The sequence below is a fragment of the Phoca vitulina genome, unplaced genomic scaffold (assembly GCF_004348235.1).
Source record: "Phoca vitulina isolate PV1807 unplaced genomic scaffold, GSC_HSeal_1.0 scaffold81, whole genome shotgun sequence".
NCBI classification, from domain to species: domain Eukaryota; kingdom Metazoa; phylum Chordata; class Mammalia; order Carnivora; family Phocidae; genus Phoca; species Phoca vitulina.
The window spans coordinates 1,934,442-1,953,798 of NW_022589784.1; the positions used below are offsets into that span (position 1 = coordinate 1,934,442).

The following is a 19,357-nucleotide window of genomic DNA, read 5'->3' on the forward strand; positions in this document are numbered from 1 at the left end:
TCTGGGCCGGCCCGGGCGCTCCAGCGCACCTCCCCCGCGCGGCCCCAGGTGTCCGGTGCGCGCCGCTCTCACCTGCCCGGCCCGCGGGCCCGCGGGGAGGACGCCCGGAAGCTCGGAGCCGGGCCGCGAGATGGTGAGTGCGCGCGGCCCGGGCCGAGACCGGGAGGGGCTGGTTCCAACCGGCCGGAGCCGGCCTCCTGCGGCCGCGGGCCCTGGGGTTCCCGCCCCCGGGGGTCCCGACCCGAGTCTCCGCCCTCGGCTGAGGGCTCGGGGACTCTCAGTCCTGGGCCGGCTCCTCCCCGAGGACAGCCTCGGGGTGCAGTGGGGTGGGGGGGCGGGCGAGGAGTGTGGGGAGACCTGCAGGGGGCCCTGGGCTCGGGGGACCCCCTGGCAGGCCCTCGGCCCCAGGTCACCCCGACTCCGGTTCTCAGTCCTGGAACCAGGGTCCGGCTGGACGCTGGTGTTGCGGGAGAGGAGAACCGGTTCCTGCCGCTGGGCTCTCCACCCAGAGGGCTGGTGTCTCCTGCACGCACCGCGCGGGGGCCCCGGGGCCGGCGCCCTTTGTTCGGGGGACACTTCGGGGCGCTGGGCGCGGGGGCCCCGCGCTGTCCGCCGGCCGCGCGAGACCCTGGAGACACACGCCCGGGGGCGTCCCCTTGAAAAGCTGTATTCACTTAGCGGAGCCGCAGTGTGGGAGCAAATGTCCAATCCGTTTAATTGATGGAGCGTGAAGGCGAAGATGAACTATCTTCACCGGAGTGAATGTCAGAAAAATAAGGAAATGTCTTGCGTTCCCTGTTAAACGTTCTCTTTAAATCCCTCCCGGCGTGGAGCAAGTTTCTCAGGTCAGTGCCTTTGAGTGGGGACAGTTGGAATCCCAGGGCCTACCCGTGAAAGCCCTTCTGGGGAAAAGCACGTCCCCGAAATAGAGAAAAGTCTCCCTTCCAGGGCGGCTTCGGAGAAACGAATGCCTTTCCCCAAAGTGTGGGAGGTCAGCTGGGAATGACGGAGATTGCCAGTCTGTGCTGTTCTGCGCAGCGCGGAGGACTCGTGACGCCGGGCAGTGCTGTTTCCTGTTGTCCGTAACACACTTTGCTTTAGCTACAGTCCATTGGCTGAAGTTCGTTTATAAATAAGCACCTTTCTCATCTGGAAATCAGATTGTCACTGTCGCGCTCTTCGGGGGCTGTGCGCTGTGATTCAAGCCTCCCCGTAGACTTGGAGCCATCGATTTAGGCGGTGCCCCTGAATCTCATCAGGTCAGGAGTGTCTTTGCTTTCACATCCTTGCTGGGTGTGGGCAGGCCCCGCCTTGTTCTTTAGAACATTGTGCCTGGTTTTGGACATTCGTTCTTCCTATTAGGTTTGCAGAATTGGTATTTGTCTTGCCCCCTCCCCCGCCCCCCAAACCACACTTGGTTTATGGATTTAATGGTATTTTTTGAAGACCCTAAGTCTGTCTTGGGAGGGTTGATATCTTAGTGACAGTGAGCCCCCTCGCCCCCCCAAGAATGTGTGCCTTCTTTCCATTTGTTTCGTTTTGGGTATTACCCTTAATGTTTTCAAATTTTTCCTTTTGGGTTCTTTCATAGCCTTCATTTTACTTATTTAATACTAATGAAATTTGGTTTTTACCATAGTATGTGTTACCTTTTTAAAAATATATTTTCCAACTTGCTGTTTCTATTAATTAGGTAATGAAAGGGCACCTGGGTGGCTCAGTCGGTTAAGCGTCTGCCTTCCATTCAGGTCATGATCCCCGGGTCATGGGATCGAGTCCCACATCAGGCTCCCTGCTCAATGGGGGTTCTGCCTCTCCCTCTGCCGCTCCCCCTGCTTGTGCTCTGTGAAATAAATAAATAAAAAATCTTTTTAAAAAATTAGGTAATGAAGTTGGGTTTATACTGAAGTTTTATCCTGGATTCTTACTGAAAATCTTACTCTGTGACTGTCATTTCCGTTCCATAGGTGTCCTGTATATTACAGTTTTTAGGTTTAGACACGAAGGCAAGGGTTTCTTTTCTAGTGTTCTACCTTTGTTTATTTCCTGGTGGTACTGATGGGATCTCTAGTATAATGTTGACTAACAGAGGAGCTGGGCATACCTGATTTCTACCTAGTTGTTTTCGAGAAAAAAGTGAGCTTCATACCATTTATATATTCCTTGTTCTGTTTTGAACATTCTTTTATTGGTTTTCCCTTATCAGGTTATGCATGTTAGTTACCATCATTTCCCGATGGTAAGATTTTTTATGTATGACTGTTGAATATTATAAAATGGTTTTTGGCAACTCTTACGATGATTACAGGTAAATCATATGAATAGATTTCAGAGTTTTCTATTGTGTAATATAGCATCGGCGCAGGAAAATGTAAATGACCTAGTACAGCTGACAGATACCTTAAAAAATAATCCTCTGTGAAATGAAGTTCAACCCTAAATGTAGAACTTTCACACCAGACACCCCACTTGGAGTGATCCCCAGGGTCAGGTCCCCTCACTCTCAAGATGTAACTAGTATGTGGAAGTATATAAAGACTTACATGTATATCTATAGTTCTGCATATATGCTTCTGTGCACGTGTGCATATTGTTATATGTGTGTACTTACATGCATTTTTGAGCAATTAGGTATCCATTTGCAGTACAATCTCAAATGGTTACTTTTCTGCTCTCCTTTACTCTGCCCTACAACCAGTCATTCCTATGTGTCTATGTCAATAGCAACTCGGATATAGATAAATGTACATACAAACACACACATAAATATACACATATCCCTCCTCATCCCCTTGCTGTGGCACATTTTCCATAGTACTTATATTTGATTTGCTTATTTATTATTTTCCCCCAAGAGAATTTAAATCCACAAGGTTCAGAATTTTTGTTTTGTTCAGTGCCAGTACAAGGACCTGTGTAACTGCAACCGGAATGCATCTTACCCCACGGAGGAGCTAGAAGTCGGACCCTCAGACAGAGCAGTCCTAGCTGGGCGCAGGAGCACGGGGTGTGAGAGTGGAATGAGCTGCTCCACGGGGCCCTGCAGGATCGGTGTGTCTCCTTACCACCTCGGGAGACACCAGTCGCAACAGGGAACCACTGTGAGCTGTGCGTGCAAGCGCGGGTGTTCGAGGAGTCTGCTCTGCGTTCCCTCTGCTCTGCACCAGTGTGCCCCGCTGCTCTGCAGAGTTCCTAGGAACACGCGCTAATGCGCACAAAGCTTTTTGCAAAGTCTTTTGCATATTTTGGGTTCTCAATGCACATTTTTTATATAGATTTTATTTATTTATTTGACAGCACAAGCAGGGGGAGCGGCAGGGAGAGGGCAGAGGGAGAAGCAGACTCCCCGCTGAGCAGGGAGCCTGACATGGGGCTGGATTCCAGGACCCTGGGATCATGGCCTGAGCTGAAGGCAGATGGTTAACCGACTGAGCCACCCAGGCTCCCCTCAATGCACATTTAAAAAATTAATGTTGTGTTAAAGTATTTGATGGTTTCCAGCTGGGTGTGTTGGGAGTCCCTATCTCCGTCTGTTGGGGCTGCTATAACAAAAATGCCATAGACTGGGCGCTTATAAACAATGCACGTTTGTCTCTCTCAGTTCTGGAGGCTGGGAAGTCAAAAGTCAAGGCCCTGGCAGATTTGGTGTCTGGTGAGGCCCTTCTTCCTGGTTCATGGACAGTGGTCTCCTCACTGTGTCCTCATGTGGAGGACGGGGCAAGGGCGCTCTCTGGCGTCTCTCATAAGGGCACTCATCCCATTCATGAGGGCTGCACCCTCATGTCCTAAGCCCCTCCCAGAGCCCCCACCTCCCAGTACTGTCACATTGAAGTTAGGGTTTAACATGAATTTTGGGGGGGCACAAAAACTTTCAGTCTATAGTGGCCCCCAAGACCACCCTTCAGTTCAGAGATTCATTAGGAGGACTCCCAGGACCCAGCATGTAGTTGTGTTCACGGCTCTGATTTATTATAGCACAAGAATACAGAGCACAGTCAGCAGAGGGGAAATGTCCTGAGGAGACCAGGTGCAGAGTTCCAAGGGTCCCCTCCAGTGACATCACGCAGGCTGTGCTGAGTTCCCCCGGCAGCCGGGCATGACGGCACATGTGCAATGTTCTACTAGGGAAGCTAATGAGAGACTCAGTTAGCAGGTCTTTTAATGGGGGCTGGTCATGGAGACACCGTTTGCCTAGCATGGACCAGGATTCCAGACTCCCAGAAGGAAAGCTGGTCTTCAGCACAAGACACGATTTGCAGAAAAAGACACAAGGAGCCTCTCCTAGCAGTGTGGTGGGAAGCCTCCCCAAATCCACGTTCCTCTGAACCAGCCAAGGGCCAACCTTGGAAGCAGGACTTTCTCAGGATAAGGACCCTAAGGCCTGTTCAGTTGTCCCTTCTCAACAGCACATTCCTTTGGCCCTTGGACAAGACCTCCTTACAGCAATTATCATCCGTAGTTCCCTTTGCAGCTGGGTGAGACAGGTCTGCAGTATGCCCCGTAGGGGGTCCTGGACTTGCCCAGTTCAAGTAAATCCCATTAACCAGAAAGGTAAAGGTCTTAGAATGTTAGGGGGCTTCATCGTCAAAATTTCTGTATTGTTTTATTTTTCTGTATTCTTTTCCACCTGGCCTCAGGTGTCCATTCCTGTAGGTTGCAGCTGACCTGAGTGTCTCCCGGGGATAAGATGGTGTCCCGATGGGATGTGCACGAGGCAGCCCGGTCAGCAGGCCCCCAGCAGGCCGATTTTAAGTAATTCGGTCTGGTCCTTGTTCGGAGGGACTGCCTGCCCACATCACTAGCTTGTCCCCCTCGCCAGTGTGGACGGTGTCTGGGGGTGATCTGTGTGGAAAGAAACAGAAGTGAAGGGCTTGATTTCAGATGGTCTCATCGGAGAACGAGGCCTTCCTCACTGGCAACTGTAAGTGACCCAGACGGACCACCCCGAGGTTTTCATAGCTTAGGACCTTGGGGAAGTGTCCTAAATCTGCAGTATTCCCAGAGTCAGAGCCTCGTGGAGCTGATACCTGCTTCTGGATCAGTACGGTGTGCGCTAAGGCCGAAGCCTCCCGTTGTGGACACCGTGGAATGTGAGCTTGCGGTCGAGTTCAAGCAGTTCGGAATTCAGCATTCCCCGAATCACTAGGGGCCTTTCTTAGCAGCAGCAAAGCCGAGACACTGCAGGGTCCGAAAGTTGTGTTCCGAGGTGCAAGGATGACTTTCCCCAACCCACAGGAGCCGCTGCTGGGCAGTCGTCAGTCTGACGGTCGTCAGAAATAGGGTTTCCTGAGAGCCCTCTGACGAGCCGACGACTTGCACTTAAAATTCCCAAAGTGTATCTCAGGTAGAGATTGCCTGTCTCTTCACTGTTTCCCTCTTGTTTTGAACCTCCAGTAGGTAAAAACTCAGTAAAAAATCATTTGTTACAGAGACCTAAACTTGTTTCTAAGACTTAGAGTTTAACTTCCACTCCCTGCAACAAACAAGGGGGTCGTGTCCTGTCAGCACTTCTTTCTGTGCACTGATGGGGAGGTCCCTCTGGCATTTAAGGAGATTGCACGCACATCCGCCTGCGTCAGCTTTTATCTTACGTGCAGGTGCAGTAGTCACGAAGCAGAACCATTTTAAGTAAAAAATCCCCTTCCCCTTTTTTTCTCATCACAATTTTTAAGAAGATTTTATTTATTTATTTGACAGCGAAAGAGCACAAGCAGGGGGAGCAGCAGAGGGAGAGGGAGAAGCAGGCTCCCCACTGAGCAGGGAGCCCCACTCAGGGCTCTATCCCAGGACCCCGGGATCATGACCTGAGCCGAAGGCAGATGCTTAACCATCTGAGCCACCCAGGCGCCCCCCCATTTTTACCTCTTGTCAGCTTTTGCTTCACAGCTCAGCTGCTTGTCCACACCACAGATGACCGAGGCCCCTGGGCTCCAGAGCTCCGCCATCTCCCCGGCCTCCCTCCTCTTCCCAAACATGCTTTTGCTATATTTCAGTGAGTCAGGGGTGTTCTAGCAAATTCCACCTCTGATGCCAACTGTGACTGGTGTCTCCAAGACCACCCTTGTGTCCTGCTAGTCAGACCCCCACAACTTAGCTTATAGTTTTACTTATGACTGTGATCTGTCACAACAAAAGGACACCCAGCAAAATTAGCAGAGGGAACAGGCATATGGGGAGAAGTCTGAGGGAAACCAAGTGCAGGTTTTTAAGAGTTCTTTCCTGGCAGAGCCACCCAGCGTGCACCCAGCAACGAGTCTTGGCAACACATGGAATATTGTCTACCAGGGAGGCTCAGCAGAGACTCAGTGCCTGGGGTTTCTGCTCCAGACTCCAGAAGGAAGGCACGTTCAGTATTAACAATGTCATGGGCACAGTGGTTTAGCCACAGTGGGTAATATCAGTCAGGGTGGTGGGAAGCCTGAAACCCAGGCTCCCAGACACCAGCCTTGCTGGGAGGTGTGTCTAGGGATAAGGCTGAAAGTCACGCTGTCTGCACACTAGGTGTGGGGGTTCACTGGAAGAAGCACTGCAGATAATGAAGAACAGTTCAGCTGACTTGGGAACCTCCCGTTGGTCCCCATTCCAGTAATAGGGGTTTTCCTGTTACTCTGCTACCCTGTTGAATAGGTAAATTCTGGCATCAGAATTGTTGAATGAGTATTTTCTTGTGCTCATGGATGTCTGTGGGTTGAGGAGCTTTTTAAAAAATCAGGGTTTAAGGGAAGCATGCAGCTCAGTGGTTCCTGTGCTCTGGGGGAGGGGGGCTGACATGCTCATGTACCCAACAGGGACACGGAGGGACATGGAAAGGAGAGAAATTGAGAGTACGGCCTGAAGGATGATGTCTGGGGGACTGCTTCTACCTGGAAATTGATATGAGGGAGGGTTTCCTTTGTAGGAAGGCACTGCCTAATCCTTTATGTATTTTATAATCTTGGGCAAACTCACCGTCAGATATTTTTGACTTCAGTTAACTCCTTTGCAGGGTGGGACTTTTAACCTTATCCTCAAGGTCAGCAAGAATACTCCTCCATGGTTTTGGTGGAAAGAGCTGTTTTGTCGTCATACTACATTTGCCGTGTGTGTGTGTGTGTGTGTGTGTGTGTGTGTGTGTGTATGTGTTTGTGTAGGGCAGGTGCACTGAGACTCAGGAGTGCAGGGAATGCACTGAGTTCTCACGTTGGTGTCCTCTTTCCTGAGCTCTGACTTCTCAATAACTTTCTATCCCATTCCTGTATTACACAAATATATTAACAAGACTTCTCCAAGGGAATTTTATCATTTAACCAGCAGAAACAGTCTACTTACGGCCTGGAGTTCTTTAAGATGATATGGTGAGTTGGCCCCTGCTGCAGGTGGATTCCAGTAAGCCTCTTGGGTTTGGTGAGGGGAATGGAAGGAAAAGTTCCCAGTCCTTCAGTGTGTGCTTATTTCATAAAACCTCACCCAGGTTTGACCTGGCTCTTGATGTGGTATTTAGTGATGTGGTGCATAATAGGGAAGGAGCCAAAGTAGTTTGTGTCACAAGGGATCGATGGGTCTTAAAATGCAAATATTTGTTTCATTTTTAGAGCATTTCTGTGAATTCTCCAATGTGGTCTGAACCTTTGGTAAAAGAAGAATGAGACTTGATTTGGTTGCAGTAAAAGTGTAAAGATAGGTTCAGTGTGTGGTGGAGCTATTAAATTTGTGAGGATGTAAGTGTGGACAGAGTAAGAGATCTGATGATCGAGTCATAGAGTAGAGGTTAGGTGACCACAGAGTCTTGTCTGAATTTCCTATGAATCAAATCTGGTTACTCAGTGAGTCTCAACTTTCCTTCTGCACATCTGTTGGGTGTTGTAGGACTCAGTGGTCTTTGAGGATGTGGCCGTGGACTTCACCCTGGAGGAGTGGGCTTTGCTGGATTCTGCTCAGAGGGAACTGTACAGAGAAGTGATGCTGGAAAACTTGAAAAACCTGGCCTCAGTGGGTAAGAATGACCTCATTCCTTCACTTAGTCTTTTAGAGAACAAGCATTTCTTGCACATCAAGCCTGTTTCCAAATTTGGATTGTGGAGAAGGGATACATTATTAATAAGACCGACAGATTCACAACCACCGTAGAGCTAGAATCAAATAGTTTCTGCATGAGAAGGAGAATCTCTGCATTAAACTTATTATTATTTTTTTATCTCTACTGCTCCCTGTGTGTCATCAGTGAATAGATTTCATGGGTCATTAAGGAGCCCAGTGACGTTTATGTAATCTTGTGAGAATTCTGTGTTTACTAAATTGCTTACCACCTTGACCCCTTGTACTTGTTATTGGTGAAGTCCTGACCCAGCTAAACTCCTCAGTGTCATTTTGACCAACACGTACCTTCTTTCTTTAAAACTTGTTCCCTTTTTGCTTTCAGATGATGAGACTCAATTTAAAGCCAGTGGGTCAGTTTCTCAGCAGGATGTTTTTGGGAATAAAATATCCAAGGAACATAAAATAGCAAAGTTCACCAGAAATGATTCCTGGGCCTCTGTTTTAGGGAAAATTTGGGAAGAATTTAGCACTGAAGATCAGCACACAAAGCAGGGGAGACATCTGAGGTGAGTTGCACTCACAAGAGAAAGCAGTGTTCCAGGGGAGAATCTTAGTATGTCATGAACGTGAAAAAGCAAAGCAAACACCCATAGGAGCCTAGATCAGATTTGTTTATTCCCTGAGAATTTTTACAGAAATATTTCCTCAAATATGTTGAGTGTTAAAAACATAATTCAGTTGAAAACAATTAAGAGGAAAAGCCACATTTAAGAAACACCGTTTTCATAATTCCTATGGTTGAATTCCCTTCCATGATAATCAGTTTATTCTGCTTGGTCAGATAAGGTAGAAAGCCTACACATTCACTGAAATTGATGAAAATGTAATCCTAATACTTATTAGTAAATAGTGAGAAACCATTAATCAAACCATTGATGATAACATGCTTCTCATTCTTCACAGAAATCATGTGGTGGAGAAACTCTCTGAAAGTAATGATCAGTGTGGGGAAGGCTCCGGTCAGATTCCAAATCGTAATCTGTACCAGAAAACTCATACTGGAGTAAAAGAGTATGGATGTAGTGCATATGGAAAAGTCTTTGTGCCTCATTCCTCCCTCAAGAGTCACGTCGCCGTGCACACTGGATACAAGCCGTATCAGTGTCAGGAGTGCAGGCGGGCCTATAGCTGTCGATCACACCTACGAATGCATGTGAGGACCCACAACGGAGAGAGAACCTATGAGTGTAAATTATGTGGAAAAACCTTTCCTCGTACGTCGTCCCTCAACCGGCATATAAGGATCCATACTGCCGAGAAGACTTACGAATGTCAGCAGTGTGGGAAAGCCTTCATTGATTTTTCAAGTCTTACTAGTCATGTGAGAACTCACACTGGAGAGAAGCCCTATAAATGTAAGGAATGTGGGAAAGCCTTCAGCTATTCCTCAACTTTTCGAAGGCACATGATAACACACACTGGAGAGAAGCCCTATAAGTGTCAGGAATGTGGGGAAGCCTTCAGCTATTCCTCAACGTTTCGAAGACACATGATCTCACACACCGGGGAGACACCACATAAATGTAAGGAATGTGGAGAAGCCTTTAGTTATTCCTCAGCTTTTCGAAGGCACATGATAACACACACTGGAGAGAAGCCCTATGAATGTAAACAGTGTGGGAAAACCTTCATTTACCTGCAGTCCTTCCGGAGACACGAAAGGATTCACACTGGAGAGAAACCCTATGAATGCAAACAATGTGGGAAAACCTTCATTTATCCCCAGTCCTTCCGAAGACATGAGAGGACTCATGGTGGAGAGAAACCCTACGAATGTAGCCAGTGTGGGAAAGCATTCAGCCATCCTTCATCCTTTCGAGGACACATGAGAGTGCACACTGGAGAGAAACCTTACGAATGCAATCAGTGTGGAAAAACTTTCAACTGGCCCATATCCTTAAGAAGACATATGAGGACACACACGAGAGAGAAACCCTATGAATGCAAACAGTGTGGGAAAGCCTTCAATTTGTCTGCTTGCTTTCGGGAACACGTGAGAATGCATCCTGGAGAGAAATCGTATCAATGCAAGCTATGTGGGAAAGCGTTCTATTGCCACATATCCTTACAAAAACATATGAGAAGGCACACTGCAGAGAAACTCTACGAATGCAAGCAATGTGGCAAGGCTTTCAGTTGGCCTGAACTTTTGCAACAGCATGTGAGAACACACACTGCAGAGAAACCCTATGAGTGTAAGGAATGTGGGAAAGTCTTCAAATGGCCATCGTCTTTGCCGATACATATGCGAGTGCACACTGGAGAGAAACCTTATGACTGTAAGGAGTGTGGGAGAGCCTTCAGTTGTTCCTCGTCCTTAAGAAGACATGTACGAATACACACCACAGAGAGACACTGCTTGGGGGATGCGGGAAATTCTCCCGCAAAGGAATTCATGCCTCATGCATCAGGAAATCCACACCAGGAGAGAAATCTTATCAAAGCTGTAAATATGGTACTGCCCTTGTGAGCACCTCATCAAAGTGGACCTTTGGGGTGTGTATCTCCAGTTCTGTTACAGGTAGCGCTCCAAGTACTCTTTCAGCTGTCATTTCAAATTTTGCAGGTGGTGTTTTTTCCCTACATTTCCATAAATAAACCTGCTATCTTTATGGTTTGTTGGACTCATGGTGATTTGAAGTGTATTTTTAATATGTAGGTAAGTTTTAATTTCTTTGAATTCTTGAAGGGGTTTTTGGAACAATGGCATTTTGGTATTTGTTGGGATTTTCTTACTAGCTTAGTGTGGCAGATACTGGATATTACCCGTTATATGTTTTCTGCCTTACTGAGAATCTATTTATTTTGGCCAGAGGAACCTTACTGCATTTTCTTTACAAATAGTTTGCAGACATTTGTAATTGTGCAGCGTTCTTGAAAAGCATAGTCTTGTGTGAATTGTCATTTTCAACCCTTTCCCTTTGCTCTTTGTCCTTGCTTGTGACTGGAAATTGGACAGTAGGCTTTTACTGAAAAGCTACTTTGTGACCATGAGCTATAGGATACGGAGTTTGAGGTGGTTCCTCTACATTGTGTTGTCAATGTAGGTAATGTTGGGAACTACATTTCCCTTCCCTTTATGATTATGTGGTCAAATTTACCAGTAGCCTAACTTCGCATGAGATTTGGAAGGCAGAAATGAAGAAGCCATTTCTGTGTTTGGAGCCACGTTAAAGTGTGAGTGATGCAAAGGGGCTTTTGGACATCAGCCCGTTTTCCTGATCTTGGCCCTGCCAATCAAGGGTATCATGAAAAAAAATGCCACGTGCTCGATTCCCATTTTCCTCAGAGTTTTGTAGGCTTCCATGAATATCTCCATGAGCTATGTATCAAGGATCCACTTGTGTGGTCTTGCACTCACAATTTGGATATTCCTACCGACTCTGATGTGTTCTCTAGACCACTCATTCAGACTCACGTTCAGTGATCTTTGATGCTCCCCTCTTTAGATTTTCACATATGTGTATAAGGTCTAATTTGTCTAGTGAACACCTTATTTTCAATACTTCTAGTGACTCTGTGATCCGGATTCTGCCACAAAAGCTACAATGCTACTACAAAGCCAAACAACACATGGGACTTTGTTGACCTATTGCATTTTAAAGTGTGCTCATTCAGTCCTGTGTGACAAAAAGCACCTTCATGTATTAGATTTTGGGAGAGCTCAGTGTTGTTACTTGATATGGGCTTCACTGTTACATTTATGTGTCATTAAAAACAGTATGTATTTTGTCTTCAAGGACAATCTTTTGTAGATATTTCTTAGAAATACACTATTCACTGTGTTTTCACATCTCTTGTATATTTACTGTATTACTTTCCTAAAGATTGCTGTAACAAAGGACCACAACTGAGTGGCTTAAGGCAACAGAAATTTTAGTCTGACAATTCTGAAGGTAGCAGTCCAAAATCAAAGTATTGGCCAGCCCCTGCTTCCTCTGAGGGTGCTAGGGAAGGATCTGTTCCAGCCCTCTCCTAGCTTCTGGTAGTTCATTGGCTTGAGGCAATGTAACTAATCTTCCCACTGCATTCTGCATGCATGTGTGTTTATCTCTTCGTGTGGCATTCTTTTTATAAGGACCACACATAGCAAGTTAGGGCTCACCCTATCCCAGTATCTCCGCCTCTAATTATATCTGTGACAACACTATTTCTAAATAAGGTCACATTCTAAGGTACTGGGGCTAGGACTTCAACATACAAATTTTGGTGGACAATTCAACCCATAACACTACCAAATGTTACTCTCTTTGTCATGTACTGAGAGAATAGATTAAAATATTCCATTGCAATTATGGATTCCAAATCAACTGTGATTTTGTTAAGCATTATGCATTCCAAGTCAGTATTTCCAGGTGCATACAACTTAAGGTACTTTGTCATGTAAATTTTATTTTTATTGTTACATACACATTTGTTATTAAACTAATTTCTTAATCCTTGTTAATAAAACCTCAAATAATTGTTTTGTCAAAGCTTTCTAAACAAACCACTGGGAACACACTTGTCAGTGAAAATTGGGAGCCATGAATTCAAGCAATTTGAGGGAACACTTGAAGGACAGTGGGATATATCAGGTAGAGGGTGTTTGGAAGGCTATATTTTCAGATTTGGGTTTGTGTTTGGTGATTGTAGAAGGCAGAAATAGGGCGCCTGGGTGGCTCAGATGGTTAAGCATCTGCCTTCGGCTCAGGTCATGATCCCAGGGTCCTGGGATCGAGTCCCGCATCAGGCTCCCTGCTAGGCGGGGAGCCTGCTTCTCCCTCTGCCTCTGCCTCTCTCTCTCTGTCTCTCTGACTCTCATGAATTAAAAAAAAAAAAAAAAGGCAGAAATAATTTAATTTAGCCAACTAAAACAAATTGGTAAAGCTGCAGTCATTATTGAGAAGAGGGGGTTTTTAAAAAGATTTTATTTGAGAGAGAGTACGAGTTGGCATAGGGGGAGAGGGACGAGCAGACTCACACTGAGTGCAGAGCCCAATGTGGGGCTTGATCCCACAACCCCCGAGATCATGACCTGAGCCGAAACCAAGAGTTGGACATTCAACCAACTGAGCCACCCAGGCAGCCTGAGAAGAGGGGAATTAAAAAAAAATTTTTTTTTAATTTAAATTCAATTTACTTAACATACAGTGTATTATTAGTTTCAGGGGTAGAATTTAGTGATTCATCAGTTGAATATAACACCTGGTACTCATTACATCAAGTGCCCTCCTTAATGCCCATCACCCAATACCCCATCCCTCCTGAAGAGGGGAATTATTTGAAAAGTTTTTATTTTAATTCCGGTAGTTTACATACAGTGTTACGTTAGTTTCAGGTGTACAGTGTGGTGATTCAGCACTTCCATACATCACCCTGGGCTCATCACAAGTGCACTTCTTTATCCCCATCACCTATTTAACTCATCCCCCCCATCCCTTCCCCTCTGGTAACCAGCAGTTTTCCATAATAAAGAGTGTATTTCTTGATTTCTCTCTTTCCCCTTTTGCTGGTTTTGTTTCCTAAATTCCACCTATGAGTGAAACCCTATGGTATTTATCTTTCTCTGACTAACTTATTTCACTTAGCATAATACTCTGTAGCTCCATCCTTGTTGCAAATGGCAAGATTTCATTCTTTTTTATGGCTGAATAACCCATTGTGCGTGTGTGTGTGTATGTATATATATATATATATATATATGTATATACACATACATACCGTATCTTCTTTTTCCATTCATCAATCAGTAGATACTTAGGCTGCTTCCATATCTTGGCTATTGTAAATAATGCTGCTATAAACATAGGGGTGCCTGTATCCCTTTGAATTAGTATTTTTGTATTCTTCGGGTAAATATCCAGTAATGCGATTGCTGGTTCATAAGGTAATTCTGTTTTTAACTTTTTGGGGAATCTCCATACTCTTTTCCACAGTGGCTGCACCAGTTTGCATTCCCACCACCAGTGCAGGAGTGTTCCTTTTTCTCCACATCCTCACCAACATTTGTTGTTCTTTGTGTTTTTGATTTTAGCCATTCTGACAGGTATGAGGTGATATCTCATTGTAGTTTTTGATTGCATTTCCCTAATGATAAGTGATGAACATCTTTTCATATCTGTTGCCCATCTGTATGTCTTCTTTGGAGAAATGTCTGTTCATGTTTTCTGCCTGTTTTTAAGTTGGATTATTTGGTTTTGACTGTTGAGTTTTATATGTTCTTTATATATTTTAGATACTAATTCTTTATGGGATATGTCATTTACAAATATCTTCTGTCATTCCTTAGGTTGCCTTTTAGTTTTGTTGATTGTTTTCTTCACTGTGCAGAAGGTTTTAATTTTGATGTAGCCCCAATAGTTTGTTTTTGTTTCCCTTGCCTCCAGAGACATATCTAGAAAGATGTTGCTAGGGCCAATGTCAAAGAGGTTACTGCCTGTGTTCTTCTAGGGTTTTTATGGTTTCAGGTCTCACATTTAGGTCTTTAATCCATTTTGAATTTATATGTATACAGTGTAAGAAAGTGGTCCAGTTTCTTTCTTTTGCATGTTGCTGTCCAGTTTTCCCAATACCATTTATTGAAGAGACCATCTTTTTCTCATTGGATATTCTTTCCTGCTTTGTCGAAGATTAGTTGACCATATAGCCATGAATCGATTTTTGGGCTTTCTATTTTGTTCCATTGATCTATGTGTCTGTTTTTGTGCCAGTACCATACTGTTTTGATTACTACAGCTTTGTAATATAACTTGAAGTCTGGAATTGTGATGCCTCCAGCTTTGCTTCTCTTTTTCAAGATTGCTTTGGCTATTCAGGGTCTTTTGCAGTTCCATACAAATTTTAGGATTGTTTGTCCTAGTTCTGTGTAAAATGTTGGTGGCATTTTGATAAGGATTGCATTAAATGTGTAGATTACTTTGGGTAGTACAGACATTTAACAATTATTCCAGTCCATGAGCATGGTCTTTCCATTTCTTTGTCATCTTCAATTTGTTTCATCAGCATTTTATAGTTTTCAGAGTACACGTCTTTCACCTCTTTGATTAGGTTTATTCCTCAGTAACTTGTTATTTTTTGGTGCAATTGTAAATGGGATTGTATTCTTATTTCTCTTTCTGCTGCTTCATTAATGGTGTATGGAAATGCAACAGATTTCTGTAGATTGATTTTAAGTCCTGTAACTTTACTGAATTTTTTAAATCAGTTCTAGCAGTTTTTTGGTGGAGTCTTTTGGGTTTTCTATATATAGTATCATGTCATCTGCAAATAGTGAAAGTCTTACTTTGAGAAGAGTGGAATGTTTAATGTGATTTGATAATCATTTGTATCTCATTTTACCCTCCCACCCCATTAGTCCCTCCTCTCACACAGATGAAGACAGTTAAACACAGGGAGCGCAGAGTTGCCCAAACTCATGTAGGTCTTAAAAATCGAAAGCCAGGTTTAAAGGTTATCTGTGCTTAGTCTTTGCTGGGAATTGTCACAAGTTTAGAACACTGCAAGGCAGGTGTAATTGCTGAGTTTTAGAAATATGGCATCAAATTTTACAAAAAAGACTCCTAAAGCTATACAGGCATTCCTTTTATAAGACATGGAAAAGACAGCTATAGGGAGCTAAGATCACTGGCTAGGAATGGGGGATTTGAGAATAAGTGGGTACCAATGTTTTGTTTGTTTTGAGAGTGATGGGGTATTCTTTATTTTGACTGTTGGTATAACTGCGTTTATGAGAGCTCAGAACTACACTTAAGGGGTGCCTGGGTGGCTCAGTCATTAAGCATCTGCCTTTGGCTCCCGTCATGATCCCAGGGTCCTGGGATCGAGCCCCGCGTCAGGCTCCCTGCTCCGCGGGAAGCCTGCTTCCCTCCCTCTCCCAGTCCCCCTGCTTGTGTTCCTTCTCTCGCTGTGTCTCTCTCTGTCAAATAAATAAATAAAATCTTTAAAAAAAAACTACACTTAAAACAGTTTTACTGCATGTATATTAAAAATAATTTAAAAAAACAACAAAAAGTTTATTTGCTAAGAGAACATTTAAACCACTGAGCCTTGATCTGCACACCTCCTTCCCCCCAAACTATTTTGGAATCATTCTTAAGAAGTGAAGGACTGGGTAAGGACTTGGGCTAAGATACCTTTTTTTTGGAACTCAGACTGGAGTTAGGAAACACCCACAATGGTCACATCTGCCCTTATTTTACACTCAGAACTGGAGAGAAGTGTAAGTGTTCCTGGAATCTGTGTTTATACCAGATTCCTCCAGTCAGATTTTTGAGAATGCTGTGGTCTGCAACAGAAAGGTGTCTCCCCAAGGAAATCCTGCCTGGAGACATCCTAGTCCTTGGCTTCATCATTATCATGTCTTTTGAGGGCCTGTCTGCAGGCCATCCAGCCCTAGGGTTCATCAAGCCCCATCCTGTGTCTTCTTGCAGGTGGGTGTCATTGGGCCTCCGCACTTCTGTTGGGACGTCATGGCAGCCCCACCGGGCTGAGAGACCAGCAGAACCCGTCACAAGGACAAGTGCCCCACAGCCACAGCAGTCCCCACTCCCGCAGGAGCATCTGTTCAGCGCTCCCCAAGTCAGTTGCGTTTACTTTTAGTAAACGGAGTCACAGACGTTTTGTCAGGGCCCCCAGGTAGGTGCATGCTCACTCACACCTGCTGTCCCTCACTCACCCGGCCAGTGTTCTGGAACCTTCTGGCCTGAGGATTTAGGCTGCATGGGCACTGAGAGCGCTGCAACTCCTCACCTCAGTTCCCGCCTCCCCACCACCCATCTGGGACCCCAGCGCCACCCCTCCAAAGCACATGCGCATTTCTTTCTTTCTTTTTTTTTTTTAAGATTTTATTTATTTATTTGAGAGAGAGAATGAGATAGAGAAAGAGAGAATGAGAGGGGGCAGGGTCAGAGGGAGAAGCAGACCCCCCGCTGAGCAGGGAGCCCGATGCGGGACTAGATCCCGGGACTCCAGGGTCATGACCTGAGCTGAAGGCAGTCGCTTAACCAACTGAGCCACCCAGGCGGTGCAGCACATGCGCATTTCTACTAATGCCTGCACCTGAGCTCTGCCTGGTCTCAGTCCCGGTTGCTTGTGGGAAATGGAGATCTCGGGAAGAGACTCTGCAGAATCCCAGAGCCCCACCCCTCAGACTCCTCCCAGCATGCAGCACGCCACATTGAGAACTGCGCCTCAGAGACGCCTGGGATTGCAGCCTATGTGGAAGTACAGAAGTACGCAGGCGCATGTGGGTGGGGCGGACACGCGGAAAACACTGCCCATGAGAAGGGGAAAGTGGACTCCTCACCACTCAGGCTTCGGAGTGTGGTACCCCCTCGATTATGCAGGGGTGCCTCTATGGCTGGGAGACGTGTGGGACGAGCTCCTGAGCTCCTGAGACCCCCAAAGGCATCCACTGTCAGAGTCTTTGGGATGTTGTTGGGGCCACCCAGTGTGGATGGAGCAGGGTGTGGGGACACATGAAACCAGCATAGGGAAAGGCTGCAGGGAGGACTGCAGTGCGGGACAGGGTGGCTGCCAATCTACAAGATCGACACCTTTGCTGCCCTCCCTGAGCTTCCATTTGGAAAGCAGTGACAAAAGGCCAAAGGAGTGATGAATGTGTTTCTCAAGAATCTTAAAGCAGTGGGAGGGGAGGTTGGGTGGGAATGGGGGAAGTGGGGGGCTGGAACATCATAACCCCAGCCATATCAGGTCTCTGACACTACTTTTTCAGGCTCCTGTTTTGTGGTTTGTTTTTTTTTTTTAAGATTTTATTTATTTATTAGAGAGAGAGCATGTGCATGGGGAGGGGCAAAGGGAGAAGGAGAAGCAGGCTCCCTGCTGAGCAGGGAGCCCAATGCCCAGGACTCAATCCCAGGACCCTGGGATCATGACCTGAGCCAAAGGCAGATGCTTACCGACTGAGCCACCCAGGTGCCCTGAAGACTTTCTTGATCCTTTGTCAGTTGTATAAGTTCTTTTCCTTCTCTGACCTTCCATTTCTATTTAATAAATGGCGTATGTTGTCCAACATCTTGTTAATTGTGCAAATTTTGTAATTTATTGTAACTGTGTAAATAACTAGTCAGATTTTGCTTATTACATGCTGCAATAAGCACTTATTTTCATGTTCACATGGCTTGTGTGGGTTGTGACAAGTGGTGGGTTTTCAGGAAGCTGAACTGGCTCTGATCCAAGTGTCCATTCTGGGGCTGAAACTAAATGGACAGCCACCAGCTCAGGGAAGGTTCTTCATGATGAGTTACTAGAGGAATAGAGGAAAGCCAAATGCACAAACGTATTTCAGGGTTTCTCCCATAACATTTGTTGATCATAGCATTGACTTAAGCAAGTGACATGGTTCAAATGAAGGAGGAAAAATTGCAGTTTTGGTACCATGAGGACATGGCTAGATTGTTTCACAGGGGATTGAAAAATCTACCACACCATCTGAATATCCTTTTAGGAAAGAGATTGCATTAGACAGCATAATTATGGAGACAATATAAGTAGTTTTTCATCATTTATTTTTATTTTATTTATATTTTAAAAAGATTTATTAAGAAAGAGAGAGCATGAGCAGGAGGAGCAGAGGGAGAGAAACTCTCAAGCAGACTCTGTTGAGTGTGGAGCCCGATCAGGCTTGATCTTACCACCCTGAGACCATGACTTGAGCTAAAACCAAGAGTCAGGCGCTTAACCAACTGTGCCACCAAGGTGCCTCCATCATTTATTTTTAATATTTTATTTTGTTAAATCCAAACTCTGTAGAAGTAGAGAGAATAGTTTAACAAAATCTGATATACCTGTTACCTGCCTCAATAATTTTCCATCAGTTTTCTTTACAACACCCAGTCTCCTCTGGATAATTTTGAAGCAGTTCTCAGTATATCATTTCATCCTTAAATATTTTTTTATTATGTTAATCACCATACATTACGTCATTAGTTTTTGATCATCCTTAAATATTTTTTAATGAACAATTATCCCTTAATATATTCAAATAAATAGGCAGTGGTCAATTTCCCTAATTGTCTACATAGTTTTAAAACTTTTGGGACGCCTGGGTGGCTCAGTCAGTTAAGCATCTGCCTTCGGCTCAGGTCATGATCCCGGGGTCCTGGGATCGAGCCCCACATCAGGATCCTTGCTCAGCAGGGAGCCTGCTTCTCCCTCTCCCTCTACCTGCTACTCTGCCTGCTTGTGCTCTCTCTCTCTGTCAAATAAATAAAAATCTTTTAAACCCCAAAACTTCTGCTGTTGGATTGTTTGCATTGGGATCCAATAAGACCCATACATT

At 45.3% G+C, this 19,357-nt stretch overlaps 1 protein-coding gene across 2 annotated transcripts; it reads left to right on the forward strand.

Moving 5' to 3' along the window:
* Window positions 1–12,728, forward strand: ZNF555 (zinc finger protein 555). Of its 2 annotated transcripts, none has more exons than XM_032394737.1 (4): window positions 1–133; window positions 7,846–7,972; window positions 8,399–8,582; window positions 8,980–12,728. In XM_032394737.1, the coding sequence occupies exons 1-4, from the start codon at window positions 131–133 to the stop codon at window positions 10,544–10,546; spliced, it is 1,881 nt and encodes a 626-aa protein (XP_032250628.1). In that variant the 5' UTR covers window positions 1–130; the 3' UTR covers window positions 10,547–12,728. The 2 variants fall into 2 exon arrangements, with proteins under 2 accessions (XP_032250628.1, XP_032250629.1); XM_032394738.1 differs by lacking the exon at window positions 1–133 and adding an exon at window positions 357–845.
* The last annotated feature ends 6,629 nt before the right edge of the window (window positions 12,729–19,357 follow it).